Genomic DNA, 17,070 nt, shown 5'->3' with positions numbered 1-17,070 from the left:
GCTTAACCATGGCAGTTAGCTACACATACACCTAGCTAAGCATGTCTTCAGCCCCAACATGCACTAAGCTATACTTACCTAATAGCTAAAACACACTAGGGAATAGGGGCTCAGAAACACAGACAAGGATACCCAGTGGCTAGGCGAGGCAGCCCTCCAAGACTAAGGGAGGCAGCACTCACAAGCTAGTCGTTACTCCCAAGCCAGGAGGGACAGCACTCTAAACCTAGGCACACTGGAACACTAGGGGTAGAGGAAACACAGGACAGCTAGAGACACAAAGGGGTTAAGGCTAGAAGCATGCTAGTTACTGTAACACAATATAGATCTTAGCTAAGCACGCTCCTAGCCCCACACACACCTAACTACTTACCTGCTCTAGCTAACCACAAGAACACAGGAGGACAGGACTGAATCAGCTCCACTAACACAGACACACAAAACATACACAGAGACATTGCCGGTAAGAGAGCCCAAGTCAACACAACTAAAATCAAAGTACAAACTAAACATAAAACTAAACAGAACAAAAGCCCACACATGTGACAGTGGTAATACCCAAAAATGCTCGACCCAGTTTCCCAGTCTAAACAGCTATTTATAGATTGGTTGATGGCTACCTCGGTTCAGGTGTGCACTGCATCACCTGACCGAGGTGCCTGCTGGGAAACTGAGTCGGCCAACAAAAACTACAAACTAAAAACAGTGACCTCTAGTGGAGGACCCTTACACATACAAAAGTATGGCATAAGCAAAAGATGCTTTTAAAAACTTTTCTGCATAAAAGAAACATCTATAAAGAGCAATAAAGAGTAATAAAATAAACAGTTAATATAGGGAGTGAAAACTCGTTGCTTAAAATCAGGAGTTTTAGACACAGATTTGTGCAGTTTTATAAGAAAACAGTTGTTGGGTTTTACTGAGCTTGCTGGAGAATATAAGTTCTTCTGATAACTTTGTCACACTCGCTCCTTTCTATTTTTATGCAAATCCCAGGAGCGTACATTAGGTTTTTCGTTTCCATCTGAAAACTGGTCTGTCTATTTTTTTTTCCTGCATATATTCTCCTGTAATGTTATTTATTTATTATTTTTTAAGTTATATGTGGAAATACTAAATGATTTTGTACATAATTATGCAGACATGATAACCATATATAACAAAATTAGTACAGCATATAATATAATGCCCAATACTGTGTGTGTGTGTGTGTATATATATATATATATATACTTCCACAAGTTTATATATAAGTATACAAATATATGTGAAAGGGTTTTCCACATATATTATAGATGACTTTACACATCTGTAAGGTAATTTTGCTTGGAATTTCATCAGAAAAAAAGGTATATTTAACCATCCTTTAATTAGTAAAGTTTCCTTGTTTGGCCCTGACCAGAAGATTACCTCATCTTGAAACTTTTCCCGAGTTTTAGCTGCGCTAGCACAAAGTCAGACTCTTAACCGCGAATTAGTGAGTTAGCAGAGCCGAGGTGCGATCCGGAGCGGTTCAATTACCATTCACACCATCCTCGCCCGCACGCCCGCTCGCGCATCTCTATTCACACGATGTGCCGGCGGCTAATTTCCCAACACACTAGGCTAATTTCCCTCTTGCTTCTTCTGACTGACAGGAAAGGCGAACACGTTCTCCCGCCTCGAAGGTTACTCTCACTCCGGTGGCCAGCCGCGATGTTCAGAAATGTCAATGCTGGGATGGCGGAAGGAAAAACAAATAGCCTGCGCTCGCGCGAGGCAGACAGGGCATGAGAGCGGCGCTAGTTCGGTGCCCAGATTGAAGCTAATTAGCTTAGTTGGTTCATTGGTCAAGCCATCAGAAGCTATCAGTCAAGTGTGAGAATGCTGTCACTCTGCTTTCAATCTGCAATCAAGCCAACCAAAATATCAGCCCCTTTCCTGCTGTCTGTGTTTCTAGACGAGCTCAGGAAGGCTTTTTTCTTTTTCTTTTTCAGTCAATAGAGGCTGATTAGCGTCACTCGGCTCGAGGGTCCAGTTAAATAACCAATCAGAGGGGATTGATTAACAAGGGTCAAACATGCCTTTCTGGTGTGCTGGAGAGAATGTTGAGAAAATGATTTGGAGTTGGAGAAGACAGACCTTGAACGTTGACAAAGAAGACATGATGATATACCGGCAGAAGGATAAACAGAAAGTACAATTTAATTAATAATAAATTAATGCATTTTTAATGCTTTTGTTATTTACCTGACACTTTTAAAGTAATTTATTTCCAACATTTTAGAACAATACAGGTTTTTCTTCAAAACTATGAGATGATAAACTGTAATACGGCATTATGTAATTAACTAACAACAACAGCAGTCAAATGTTATTTCAAGACATGAAGGTCAGTGTTTCTAAAATAGTTCTTGCAAGAACAGTCAGATGCATTTTTGCGAAACCCATCAAGCACCATGATGAAAACGTCTCTCATGAAGACCTTCCCAGGAAAACAAGACCAAAACTTACCTCATTTAGAGTTACCAGCCGCAGAAATCACCAATTAACGAACAGTACATCTCAATATCAACGGTTCAAAGGGGATTATTGTATATTTTGGACAGCTTCAGTAATGTTTTACAATGTAGAAAGAGATAAAAATAACAGCCATAACATCATGACAACTGACAGGTGAACTAAACCACATTGATTCCCAACTATAAACCAGCAAACTGGTGACAGGATGATGGGCACCCAGGGCTCACCCATGCCTGCGGGGACCAAAGGCAAGCCTGTCCAGTCCGATTCCACAGAAAACCCAATGAAGAGAAAATTGCCTCACAGGATCCATCAGGTAAAGAGCCCAAGGCCATCGACTCGGGTTTCAACCTGCCTGGATCGTAATCCAAACAAGATGCGCCAAACTATCAGGTTTAATCCATCTCGCAACTCGCAGCACCTGAAGGAATCGTCGCCAGCTTCTTGGTACCAGACACCATAGGACAGTCCCAGAGACCTTGCAAAGCCACGCCCTGAGGGGTCAGAGCTAAACCCAAATTCTAAGTGGTTTTAATGTTAACATTTTTAATCCTATGGCTGATCCGTGCATGTTGTGTTAAATTCGACATAGTGGTGTTATTTTGGTTTGTACGGTACTGTATATTACTGAATATTCTTACCCGTTCTGTGTCCCTCTTTGATTTTTATTTTTTCCTAAGACATTTACGTTTTTTTTCTGTTTCAATTAAAAGATTTATTCTTTTTGACCTGCACATAACCATCACTTGATATTTTAACCTTTAATGAGTAAGATGCCGAGTTTACGGTCTTGCATCCTGCTCTCAATAACCTTATAAATAACCTTTACTTAAGTTTACTGTTCATGCAACTGAGCTAATCCTGTATAAGATTTAATGAAAAGCTTACTCCAAATGTACAGTATATACAGTATAGGTGCTATAGAAGGACAAAAAACAGCTTTCATTAAGTATGAAGTCTAGTTAGTGTACAGGTCAGTGAATATTATATTGCTTTAATATTCATAGAACTCTTAAAATAATAAATTTATTTAGTGCGGTGTTAAAAGATGTGTTGCCGCAGTGTGATTATGATCGTGACTGTTAAAGCTCGTAGCCGTGATATTCAGCAGGTTTTCAGGTTCAGGAGACACTGTAGAGCTTTTGGATGGAAGCATTTTATTCCTAATTAATTTCACTCGCTAAGCTGTAACACATCATCAGCATTGTGTGACTGTGATATATACGTTAATTTAAGCGGAGAAATAAAAAAATAATAATAATTAAATCTTGATGCAATATTTTAACATTTAATTTAATTCCGGGTTAATTTTTTCACATTTTGCTTTACATTTTTCTAACCTGGATTTGACCTTTACGTTTAATCCAAAAAAATAAAAAATAAAAATACTGGGAAATATGCATCAACGTAGTTGTTTAATCCTAAGGTTTAATCCTAAGGTTTAATCCTAAGGTTAAAAAAATGAGTTAAGCTCGGAGACGGTGGACGACCCAACTTCCTTCACAATCGGGACACTTTGATTCATGTGTTAATTAATCAGCACCTCTGCAGGACCCGGCGAGAGGTAAAGACAGTGTTTATCCTTTTCGTCTGCTAAGCTTTAACCGGCTTCCCCTCACATGATGATACAAACGCAAGCTCTCTCGTGAACACCGCGATAAGAGACACTGTTTACCACGTTTGCGATACTGTTTACTGTTTGTGACACTGTTTACCACGTCTGTCCCATGAGCTTATTTATTAATTTTTCACTTTTTTATGTATATATGTGGAAATACTGAATGATTTTGTACATATTTATATTTATATATATATATATATATATATATATTTTTTTTTTTTTTTCTGAAACAGAATTAATAAACATAAATAACAAAGTTGGTACAGCATATAATATGGTGCCTAAGACTTTTGCACAGTCCTGTGTATATAATCGCTACTTGATACTCGATACTGTGTATATAATCACTACTCGATTAACTTTAACCAAAATTTTTCAGGTGCAAATATATTAAAAAATTATTGAACACCAGACAAAACATTGCTAATGTGAAATGGAGTGGTTTAGGGGTGGCTTCCGTTCCAGTACACACGATGGAGCAGTTACAGTACATAAAACTCCTATTCAGTTTCTGGTCATGAGAGGTTCACTTCGACATGACGTTCGTCTAGACACCAAAACTAGTTTTAGTTACTCAGCAGAGTAACTTGTATCCTAGCTCTGTTTATAAGCAGCACTGCAGCTATATCGGGATCTACTAATTAAGTTGTTGAGCAGTCATTGAAAAACACGCTGCTTGTCAAGATGCTGTAGTACGGAAGAATTAAAGTGCTTCAGGATGTGCGGCGTTGATATTAGGAAATAATTAATCTGGGTTTGTTCCCAAAAGACCGACCCATCATTAATTATTTTACTAGATCGGTGCGTTGTGTCATGTGTTTATTAGTTTATTAATTGATGCTGCAGGGCGCGTTCAAGTCAAACCTGGACTTTTAATTAGTTATGAGAGAGAAAAAAGTATGTCTATGTTTCTTTCTACAACAAATACACTCATTCCAGCGTTTCACTAGTGCTGGGAAAACATCAAGGTAGAACGTTTTATCTGAACGTTCGCACCATTCAAATGTTTTGCTGCGGCTAAGAGTCTCGTCTTCTGTTAATGCCAGTCAGTTTATTGCTTTTCTTCATGAGAAATTTCATCAAAATTTTGACCCGTATATTAGTCATGGCTCCATTGACACTAAGGGGTGACTTTAACCTTTCTGTCCTAAAGAATTAACACTAATTAAAGGGGGAAAAAAATGCAGAGCTGTAATCCCGGGATGATTGATGAAGCAGTCTATTAGGACGAGATCTAGAAGAAAAGATCATGAGGATCCCAGATGTGTGAAGAGGCTCCGGTTATCATGTTAACCAGTAATTGAAACTAATTCCAAGCGACAGAATGGGATTAAAAATTTTTAAATATTGCCATATAAGGGAAACGTTTAGTGGACGGATGAGCGAAATAGAAGTGCAGAGCTAAACAGATCTATTTTGAACAGATTTCAGGTGTGGGAGGAAATCTTGGGGATTACTGCTCCGATTACTGCCATTTTCTTCGGATCAACTCTCCGGCTGCGTGAGTGACTGAAGTCGATATTAAAACCAGACGAGTGTTTACTTACTCCCCCCTTTAAAAAAAAACAAACAAAAAAAAAGCCTCACTATAGAACGGTGGAAGTTAACGATGTCCCTTTGAAGTCGGAGGAGAGTGTACACGAGAGCCGCGCTGCCTCCGCGCGCTCCTTTCAAAACCGATCGGCTGAGGAACAAACGGACGGCCTGCGTTGTTATCGTCTGAGGATGTCAGTCATGTCACAATGCGGAGAGTGTTTTGAAACGCAGCCATCAATTCTCTATGGTCTGTCTTTCAACAAACAGTGAGAAAGAGAAAGAGAGAAAGAGAGGAAGGTAAATCCCTTAGCCATTTATTTCCACAGTTTTTCGCCCTATTTTTTTTTTGTATGAGATAATGAAGGCCAGGCCCTTGGGCTTGTGTATGTGTATGTGTGTGTGTGTGTGTGTGTGGCACGTAAGCTTGGATGACTTTTAAATGTCACTCCTGGTCTCAGGGTGGAAGGGCAAAAGGAAGGAGCGAAGGGAGGAGAGGACAGTCGAATGTTGTGAGGGACGCTTCAGTTTGTAATGACCACAAAAAGAGCTATTTTCTTCTCCAAGCCCGAATGATTTGAACCTCTCTAATCTGATCGAAACCTCACTAATCTGTGGCTGATTACTCGCTCTTTCTCTCTCTTTCTCTCTCTCTCTCTCGCTCACACACACAAAAAAAGGCAATCAGCCTGTTTCTTTATAAAAACCTGGACTATTTGTGAACCAGTGAGGCGTCCATAGTAGAAAGAACTGCACAGAAGAAGTGTGTTATGAAAATGTACGTTCAACAGGCACTGATTTTATTTAACAAAGCGTCCAATTGGGTCAATGGGAACCTTCATATAATGGTGCCAATGGTGACCACCGTGTCCGAAATTCGTTCGATTTGTTCATAATCTAGGATCCCTATTCGACCACCAAGAGATCAACCCTATACATATTCTCGTATATGCTGATTGCAGCTTCAGGATCCAGCGCAGCTATAGTAGCTGGCTCCCTCACTGTGCCGTTTGATGTATTTGGTCTGCGCCGACAGCGTGCACCCAGCGAGGATCTGGTTAATGGTCTCCTCTGGTTTGCTGCACATCCTGCCTGCACTTGCTGTCGACTCCGCTGCTCGCTGGTGGCACCCGGTGCTGAGTGCCTGATTCTGTGCCACGATGATCAAGCATTCTGTTTCTCCCTTGAGCCCGGAACTGCCAAGCCACCCCGAAACTTCCACTATTGCTGATAAATGTGCTGCGTTCCATTCCGCGGTGCACTTTAAACAGCTCCCTGTTGAGGAAATGCCAGTTAAGGGGAACTCTCCTTCGTCCTCACCGGTGCAGATATCAATTGTTCTGGGGCAACGTGAGCAAGCACCACTGGTACCTGTTGAAATGCTGCTTTGCATTAAAGCATTAAATATATATAGAAAAAAACAAATCGCTATCTATCTTTCTTACAATAACTTTCAAATGATTATTTTTATGCTATGTACCAAAAGTAATGCAAAAGTCGGCGTGAAACTTTTTTATTAACCGACATGCAGAATGTTCAAAACAGTCTTCATCACACGCGATGCATCGGCGGCATTGTTAAATCCGACTTTCGAATCCTCTCTGATAACCCCCCTTCGTCGCAGTTGCTGGTCTCCCACTGCGCTACAAAGGATGGCATCACTGACAAGAGCAATGTGCACGTATAAAGGATGAAGAATTTTAAAGAAAAGCAACAAACAAGCATCGACGCAAAGCTGGTAAGAGTTAATCTACCAGCATGTGCAATTTGAACACCCGACGTCAGTTAACAAAAAAATTATAATATAAAAATCTTGTCTACTTTTGCATTACTTTCGGTACAGCCGTCATATTTTGATTATAATAAATGACGCATGGAATTTATACCTGGAGTTTACATAAATTGTAAGACATTTATTTTTGCACAGTGACTGATGGGTAATAAGTCCGGGTTCGAATGTTGTTGTTGGTCTTTCAGCTCCCCCGGCAAGGGGTCGCCACAGCGGAATACCCAGTCCGCACTACAACCTGGCACAGGTTTTTTGCCAGATGCCCTTCCTGATGCAACCCTCCTATTTTATCCGGGCTTGGGACCGGCACTGCATCCAGTGTCTGGGGTTTGGGCACTGGCTGGGAATCGAACCTTTATGCTTATTATTAATAAACGCACTTGTTATTTCTGTACAGTGATTGAAACTCCTGCATAGTAATAATTTCAATAATTAATTTTTAGCTAATGTCGCCTGCTTTTCCGCTGAAAGGAAAATTATATATTTGTTTTACATTTATATGACATTGATAATCCACTGATTATCTTATACACACATATTCAAAGGCAAACATTTCAGTTAATTAAACTAAGCCTGTCAACCTTATTTTTTTCTTTTTTTTATATAGTGTCAACTTTTGCTTGTTTTTAAGGAATTAACTAGTAAGAAACTGGTGCAGGTGATGAATGACAAATGATCAGGTCGATGATTAGTGCACCGGTGATGATGAATGCCGAGTGGTTGAAGCGGACGAGATGGGAAATGAGGTTGCTGCTTAGGCTGTTGCATAAACAACCTATTTTTTTAATTGCATCTTCAGGCACTATAAAGCCTTTTAAAGAAAACATTTCTTTCCATATTTAAAAAAAAAATTAATCTACATAATGTAATTCTGTTTAATATGGAGAAACCAGGGGTGACTCAAGACTTTTGCAAAATACTGTATACAGTATATTTACCAAGAACAGAGTTTAATTTAGCTAATCCCTGGAAACACACACATACACACACACACACACACACACACACACACACACAGAGCGCTTGCCTTGCTGTAGTTCGTGTTGCGATCCAGTTAAAGCACCACTTGCCATTAAGACAAACCAAATGTAATCTCAGCACTAGTGTAGCCTTTTAATTTAACCCCTGGGTTTTAATATCAGAGGTCACACCAGGAATTCAATTACTTGCTAGAATCTCCATGCATACTTTCACCTCCCTCCTGTTCGTTTTCCCCTCCATCCCCTTAGGACATTTCGTAAAGGTCATGTAGCTCGACCAGATCAGTGATCAATACGAAGGTCACAGGTCAGCAGGAGGACGTAAAACCTCGATACAGTGGACGCTGCAGATACTTTGACCGCGTGTCACGTACCAGCTCTCGCAGCCTTTCAAGGAAATGTCTTTTTTTTTTTCCAGACGCTTAGATATCGATTGATACGAAACATATAATATGTATCGTATTGTATTGTATTGAATACACGCTTTGTTAGTAATATTGTATTATTAAATTACTTAGCATGAAGTCCAAAATATAATAAATTACTTAGTTATTTTTCTGTGTGGAAAATTGACATTTATTTATATTTTATCCTGATCTTTTAACTTTGTTTTAGTTCTTTTTTTCTCTCTTCTGTTTACAGCTTTTTTTTATATTGCTGTTTACACTTTTCAACTTTTAAATTACTCCATCATGGAGGTGGGGTAACTTTTTAAAAAAATGTTTTCCTTTATAACCCGAGACACATTTATTCATACAATGGATGGCAAACTAAAATGCTAAACCTGTCCTAATGTCCCCAATCAAGTATGATTACTCAGACCTTTCTCCGGCGTAGCCTGCTTTTGTAAAATAATATATTTTTTTCAAATTACCTGTGGCCATAATAACAGCCAGAGGGCTGCGTGTAAAACGCTCCAGCCATTCCATAGCCGGGCCTGTGTTACTCAGTTTGTTTGATCTCATCTTGATTTCAAAATGAAGCCTTTTTTTTCCCCCTTCATCCAGACGAGCATCTGCAAACTAAGTTGTTATCGGATTTTCAGCGTCTGTGAATGTATTTTCTTTCGCTGTTGCGTATTGATCCATAACAAACTGTAGATGTTCACACCATGCAACACTAACGTGCGCCGATTGATCGGTGAAAAAGGAACGCGGGGAGGAGAAACTCAAGGTTCTCCTCCTGAAGTTACAACACTCTCATTTTCTTTCCGGCGCCACATTCATGGTACGTTGAGCACCATGTTGTCAGTTTACTGCATTTTTTTAATTGTGATTTCGGCTCTATCTGCCCAGAGGCAATTTGTTCGTTTGAGTGCTTTCGCTGAAGGTGATGTTTAAGAGTCTAGTGAAATGGAGAGACACTAAAGCCATCTTTAAGAGCTTTACTCCCATGATTAATATCGCATCACTGTGAGTCTTATTATCCCTTTTTTTTTGCTGTCTACAGTTTTTGTATATTGTATATAGTATGTTTTTCGAAGATCTGCAGCTTTTTTTTTTTTTTTTTTAAGCACTGTTGCCTTGCACCTCCAGGGTCTGGGTTCAATCCTGGCCAGGTTCTCCCCATGCTTGATGGGTTTCCTCAGGGTCCTCTGGTTTCCTCCCACAGTCCAAAGACATGCTTAGGCTAACTGGCATTCACAAATTGCCCATAGTGTGTGAATGAGTGTGTGTATGTGTGTGCCTTGTGATAGATTCGCACTCCATTCAGGGTGTACCACGCCTAGTGCCATAAGTCTTCTGAGATAGGCTCCAGGCTCTTCATGACCTTGTATACAGAATAAAGCGATATGGACATTCAGTGAATGAGTGAGTCCAGCGGCTGAGGTTTGGGCATTGGGTGGTAATTGAACCCGGGCCAGCAAGAAATCTACCACTGAGCCACCAATGCCCCCAGATGTTAATCGGTTTTGCAGTTGAATTTGCAACTTTGTGTTTGGGTCGATCATTCAACAATATCTCAACCCCAGTCTGACTCTCAATAACAACATTTTCTCTATGTTCAACACCATTGCAGCGTCATTACAACCAAATTACAACGGTCATTCAACCTCAGGCTTTCTGTTGGGAAAGTAAGACAGTTTTTTTTTTTTTGTGTGTGTGTGTGAGAAATGAAATGATTTCTAGTGCTCGTAGCCACAGATGAGAATGAATAGTTTTGTGCAGCATGTGGGAAATTAGACTGCTCAGATAGATGTACGCCGTAATACTAACGGACTGAGACAATCAAACAGACGCTCAGAGCGCAAACACACACTCGCGCACACAAATATACACGCGCGGCAATGCACATTAGCATCGAGTGTGATTTGTTCATCCTGTTGAGTTTGAAGAAAAAGCTCTATCGTGAATAATCTGTTAACTCTTCAAAATTTGTAAGCGTCTTCAATCATGTCTCCTGCTGCTCTGTTTTCTCGTCTTCGTCTATCTCTGACAGTAGTAATGGCTGTAATGGAGTCGCTTAAAGTTTAAGGTAGGAACATTTGTCACTTTTAACTTGTGTAAGTAGTAAAAACGCAGCGTAAGTCGTCTGGCTATCGGTAAAGAGGTACGAAGATAAAGAGGTGCTGGTGTAAAACAAACAGGATACGTCTTATTCGTAAAAAACGCGTAATTGTGGCTAAAAAAACTAGCTAAACATGATTAACATACGCTAACCTGACCCAATTCCAGACAGAATTATGAAACCCAAAATGTTAATAAGTCTCGATGCTAATATTTCTGACAGGATCTTTTTAAGGCATGTTCCTAATTGTCCATTATTTCCACTAAGAATGTTAGCTAGGCACTCACTCCAAGCTAACCTGACTGAATTGCTGACAGGATTTTTAAACCATGTTTACATTTTCACTCTCAACAGTAATTTGCTGGCGAGCACAAGCTACCATGACAAGATTTTTTTCTTTTTATCATATTTATACACGATTGAGTGATAATAATTCACATAGCTAACACTCTTTGCTCATATAAGCTAAAGAAACAGGATCAAAAAAATTGCCCTATCGTTTTCACTGCTAATGTCAGTTAGATGGCCCGGGGTTACCTGACAGGATTTCGAAGTCGTATTCAATCCTAAAACAATACCCGCGCTAATTCTAGCAGGATGTGTGACACGCTAAGCTGACACGATTCCCGACAGCGTAATATTTGTTTTAGCTAGTTAGACTATTTGGCTAACCTCGCAGCAACGTCTTTTCCCCCCTAAGAGTGTAGATAGAGGACGTTTGGGACAAAGCGTCTCTTAATCTAGTTAATGAAAGTGAAGCATATTTGAAGAAAGAAAATAATAGGTTCCTCAGAGGTTTTATTGCTTCCAAATGGAGTCACTCAGGAGAGAAGAAAAAAACAAAAAAGAAACTGAATGTCAGTTTTAAAGGAGAACTATTATGAAAAAAATTTCGCCATGGTTGAAAACAAGCAAATCTGTTTTTTCCCCTATTGTGACCTCATATAGCAAAAGACCCTCCCTCGACTCAGTTCTTTCCACATTGGAAGTTCTCTGTATACCATTTTCAAGAGCTATAGTAAATAAGGCTATTCTAGCGGGTAATTGCTAACTGCTAACAGCTAACCTGGTGTTACTCGACTTTTAAGAAGGTTAGCTAAGACTTGTTTAAAAATTTGTATAATGTGGAACCTTTAACTTATCAACAAGGTTGCCACGAATCTTTGTGGAAAGTTAATGTAGGAGAACTGTATTGAGCTACATAATAGATAATATTAGGGATGCACCGAAATGAAAATTCTGGGCCGAAAACGAAACCGAAATTTTTGGATGCACTTGGCCGAAAACCGATACCGAAACCGAAAATGGCTTCATTAAAAAACATGTTTAAAATATTTTCTTTTTGTTTGTATTAAAAAAATGTTGCATATTGCAACTTTGCTGTCCTCAGCTGAAACTTTGAAGTGCTTCCAAACCGCCGACATACTCCGTGTTTGATGCGTAATGACAGCGCGAACGAGACGGGAGGATGGGAGAGGCGTGGCGACAATTTCGGCTTTTATTTTCGGCGCTTTCTTACGTTTCGGCGGCCGAAATTTCGGTGCATCCCTAGATAATATAGGAAAAGCCATTGTGTGGTACATTTGCATTGTTTCTGTTCTAGTTTTCCGTAATAGTTGTTGTAATAAAATGCCATCTCTGTGTTTATTTGTCCAGCGTTTAGCCGTGCCCCAGTGCCCATGGCCGTGGTGCGAAGAGAGCTATCATGTGAGAGTTACCCCATCGAGCTGCGTTGTCCCGGCACTGACGTCATCATGATCGAGAGCGCCAACTACGGACGCACCGATGACAAGATCTGTGACGCCGACCCTGCGCAGATGGAGAACACGCGTTGCTACCTTCCAGACGCTTACAAGATCATGAGCCAGAGGTATGACGTGCTGAATGTGTCTAGAAAGACTTTGTTGTGCCTCAAGATTCCAATATTGGAATATTGTTTTTTTATTGCCCATTCAGAAACTGGTACTGAAAAGTGGAAAGCGTCCATATATACTGATTACTGCAAACAATTTGTCCACATAAGATGTGTGAGAGAAAAATAAGGGAATTAAAAAAGGAGATTATCGACAGTGATGTGTATACTAATTAAAGCTGGATTACGAAAGCTCCTGTAGTCACCAGGAACTGGAGTTTAAACCCACAAATCTTATATTCTTAAAGATTTAAGCTACTTTGTTAATTGAAGCTAAAGCTCAGATTGTGAATTTGCATGAATTTGTACTTGGGAACTTTCATATTCTACAGTTACAGGCAACGCTCGCTCAACTGTCCTCCTTTCAAACTTTCCACTGGCTCTCGGGCTAAATAAGGTGCACTGATTTTACACATAATAAAGCATCTAACCAATCGTAGATGAGTGTTAATTCCCGGAGCCAATCATAACGCAGAGGGTGGGATTTATTGGAATAAAACATCGTGAAGCCTAACCTCAACTTAAAATTGGAGAGAAAAGTGTTCATGCTTGTGTAATTAATAAATGAATGAATGCTTAGATAATTTAATTAAATAATGCTTTGATAAGTGCCTATGATTTTTCCCTGCGTAAAATTTATAGTAACTTAATTATTGCTAACTGGAATATATACAGTTTCCTCAAGGGTTGTTGGGTACATCAATAAGTTTTCCCTCTCTTTTTATTTTATTTTATACAGAGCAAACTCGCATTAAATGTTGAGTAAAAGATACACACACACTGACACACAAGTCAAAGGCAGTTAAAGTTTCTTATGGTTGACCTGAAGCGACTATTTCGTAGCACCGTGTCCAACAGCCGGTGATGCAGAAAGACAAAAAGTGACAAGAAGAATGCAGATTTTTTTTTACAGGCGTCACTCTGCAAAGCACTAGCCAGCCTGCTAAAACAGAGACTTGGCTTTAGATACAGGTTACAGACAGAGTGTGTGTGTGTGTGTGTGTGTTTATGTGTGTGTTTCAAGATAATTGATCCTTTGTGTGTTCCTCTGCTGCACACACACTCCCGTATAAACCTAGCCGGAAGAGTCAAACCCTGCGAACGTTTAGCAACAAAAACAACACCGCAGCCAACAAGTAGCGCTAACAACAAATATCCTGTTCTTGCCTCCCAAACCGAAACGAAACGAGAGCCCGCTAAACCCCTACCGCATCGCTGACCGGGTACGACGTCTCGACTACAGAGTGCGCTGTATATCTTTGTGATTTATACATTTATTTTTCTGAACAGGGCTCACCATGTTGCTTCATTAGCATGTGAGGGAATGAAAAGCGAACTAACGCTACACGAGATCGGCTAACGGCGCCCCCGGACTCGAACGTCTGCCACAGCTGTTGCTAGGATCCTTCTCACCGTGTAAGCCTATTAGAGAGAAGACAAGGAAGGAACTATCCAAACACACACACACATACACACACACACAGAAAGAAAAGCGTTTCAAAAGAACTCCTGTGGGCTGGTAAAGCTGAGCTTTGCACTAGTGAATGAGAGAGAGATCTTCTGTCAGACATTGTCTGGATTTGGAGCTACAGAATAAAAAAAAAAAAAAGAAAAGCAGAAAGAACAAGCACATATGTGTGTAGGAAGAGACACGTGCCGGATTTAACATCCTTTAAATCACGGTTCATTTCTCCTGCTTAGTTCTTTGTGTCTTGTTTAACTTTGAACAGTTTTTTTTTTCTTTTACATAAGTCAACCATTTAGAAGGACTTTGTAGGAAATCTGGATCATTCTTTTTTTCTTTCTTTTTCTCTTTTCTTTCCCCAAATAAACTCGGTCTTTCTGAAACGCGAGTTGGACGGACCCGTTATCTGATAGGTCTGTCCGGAAGCGGTGCTCTTCCTAGCGTGGATTTCAGCTCCAGTGGGAATTGGGTTGGTTTTCCGGGCCGCAGGCCACCAGCTCGCACGCACTGGCTTTGCTTCAGTTATCTGGGCTCATACGAAGCACATGCTCACACACACATGCACATACTTGAAAATCCAGCATCACAAAGCTAACCGGAGGTGCTAATATCAAAGCGAAGTGCTTATGTGAAGTGAAGGCCGTCAGCACCTCTGAGGACTCGCGCCTGTCAATACTGATATACCACTCCTACATGATGTCTTAACTCCTGGGATTTTCAGCATGCCTGCATTAAACAAGCACATACTGTATGAGCTAATAATATATATACAGTATATATGTATAATGTACACATACAGGAATTTTTTGTTCTGTTGACGTAACTTTGGCAATGAAGGTTTAAAAATGTTAGAATTATTTTAATGAAACGTAGTCGGAACTACATTAGCTTCATGATGATGTAACGTTAAACGAATGCCCCTTCAAAACAGCATTTACATCAAACTAATGGTTAGTCTTAGCTGGATTCGGACTTGCGGCACTGTTGTAAGTGTTGCGTGTTTAACCCAGGAACAATCTGAAAAATGTTCATGATGCTAATCTTGGACGTTTACAACAACGAGACTAAAATGCACCTTAAAATAACATTTCCGAAAGAAAATGAAGCAGGGAGCTAACATTACGCATAACATTAAGAGATGCGTGAATAGAGATACACACGCTGTGTGTGGGAAGCTGTTGAATCTCCGATCAGAATTCTAAACCCTGTTAGACACTTAACGGAGTTGTGCGATTGGATGCTAATTTGCATCGATGCTCCGAGTAAAGGTTTGTTTATGAGATGCTACTTTTGAACGTTGTGTTTGGGACGCTTATTCACGTTATCTCGGCGTCATTTCACCAAAGTCATTCCAACTTTTAAAAAGAAAAGGTTTTAGGAATATATTACAAAGGCCATCCAATGTTGGGTTTCCTGCTGTGGTACCAATAATAATAATAATAATAATAATAATAATAATAATAATCCCACAACAATATTTAGTAGTATTATAGAGACTTATTTCGATGCCTTCGCATATTCAAGGTTTCATTTTGATTAGTTAATGAGCAGCTTGCATGAGCTTCCCTGCCAAGATATTTTTGAAGATGATGAGCCTGTTGGTTTGGCCTGAGTTTCCTTACAGCTGCTTAAAATGTCATGGGATGATTCCTCACAGCTGGGGATTTGTGTGTATATGTGTATGTGTGAGTGAGCGTGTGTGTGTGTGTGTGTGTCAGACACGATTTAAGGTGTAGGGGGAAACTATTCTGACCGTGAATCAATGCGCAAATAGTTTCCAGGCTCCTTTTTGCAGTAGGAATGGCGAAATCTTTAGCTCCATGCTGTGAAGCGACTGGAAAAAGTGTTAGACGTATAAATATATATATTTTTTCTTTGTCTTGGTGCATTTGTTCTCGAGTTCTCTTCACAGCATGGAATAAAATAGATGTATTTTCATTCCATGCACGCAAATGGTAAAGTCACGAACATCACTATATCAGGTAAACCCCAACATATACAGCTGGTCACGTACACTAAATGACTCTAGACAGGTCTGCTATGCTCAAAGAGCGTCCAAGGACCACTTGTGTCCAGATCTTAAACTGTATTCACTGGGTAAGATTTGCTCCTGAAATCCATCCCTATTCTGTTCCATATGTGTATTTGAAAGCAATTCTCAAGTTCATAATGCTGTTGAAACCTGATGGATTAAACAAACTGCTGTTCCAACTAGAGAGCCATTTATCGTATCTACTTCTCTAATACCTTTTGCATACTTTTCTGGTCACGACCTTAAGAATCTTGAAGGATGTAATCTGAATGTTTCTGTAACACCGTTTTTTACATACGTCTTTTATATACAGTACACTGCCTGGAACATAATATGCATGCTGGAGAAAGATATCGGTCCTCGACGCGAATCTGTTCATGATTCTCATCTTTAAACGTTTTTGAGTGTCTGGTTAATGATGAGCAAATGTTTTTCCACCAGTCTACTTGTCTTCGAGCTAGCACTCATATTATTCTTAGTTAATTTTACTGAAAGATCTCTGTGGTTAAAAGGAAGCAGAAAATTAAACCGACCTTGTTTTTTAGTCAGATTTCCTCGAATTTGGCAAATATGTTGCATATGTTTTGAAGGTGATATAAACTAAAGAGAGTATTTTAGAACCTTAGTGTTATACTTCCTGAATTATTGTTAAACATATTTAAGTTTCTTTTATATACTTAAATATTTATACTAATATACTTATTTATTATATAAAATAAATAACATTC

At 39.7% G+C, this 17,070-nt stretch overlaps 1 protein-coding gene across 13 annotated transcripts in view; it reads left to right on the top strand.

Annotated features, from left to right (window-relative positions):
- The window catches only part of LOC128508385 (adhesion G protein-coupled receptor L3-like), a 321,516-nt gene that overhangs the window by 131,631 nt on the left and 172,815 nt on the right, over window positions 1-17,070 (top strand). For all 13 annotated transcript variants that reach the window (XM_053479696.1, XM_053479700.1, XM_053479690.1 and 10 more), the window contains one exon: window positions 12,590-12,803. In XM_053479696.1, coding sequence (XP_053335671.1) covers window positions 12,590-12,803 — 214 coding nt within the window. The remainder of the gene's footprint in view (window positions 1-12,589; window positions 12,804-17,070) is intronic.

Source organism: Clarias gariepinus, chromosome 20 (genome assembly GCF_024256425.1).
Source record: "Clarias gariepinus isolate MV-2021 ecotype Netherlands chromosome 20, CGAR_prim_01v2, whole genome shotgun sequence".
Taxonomy (NCBI): Eukaryota; Metazoa; Chordata; class Actinopteri; order Siluriformes; family Clariidae; genus Clarias; species Clarias gariepinus.
Note: the sequence above shows the minus strand (reverse complement) of the source record. Positions and strands in the feature narration are given on the sequence as shown.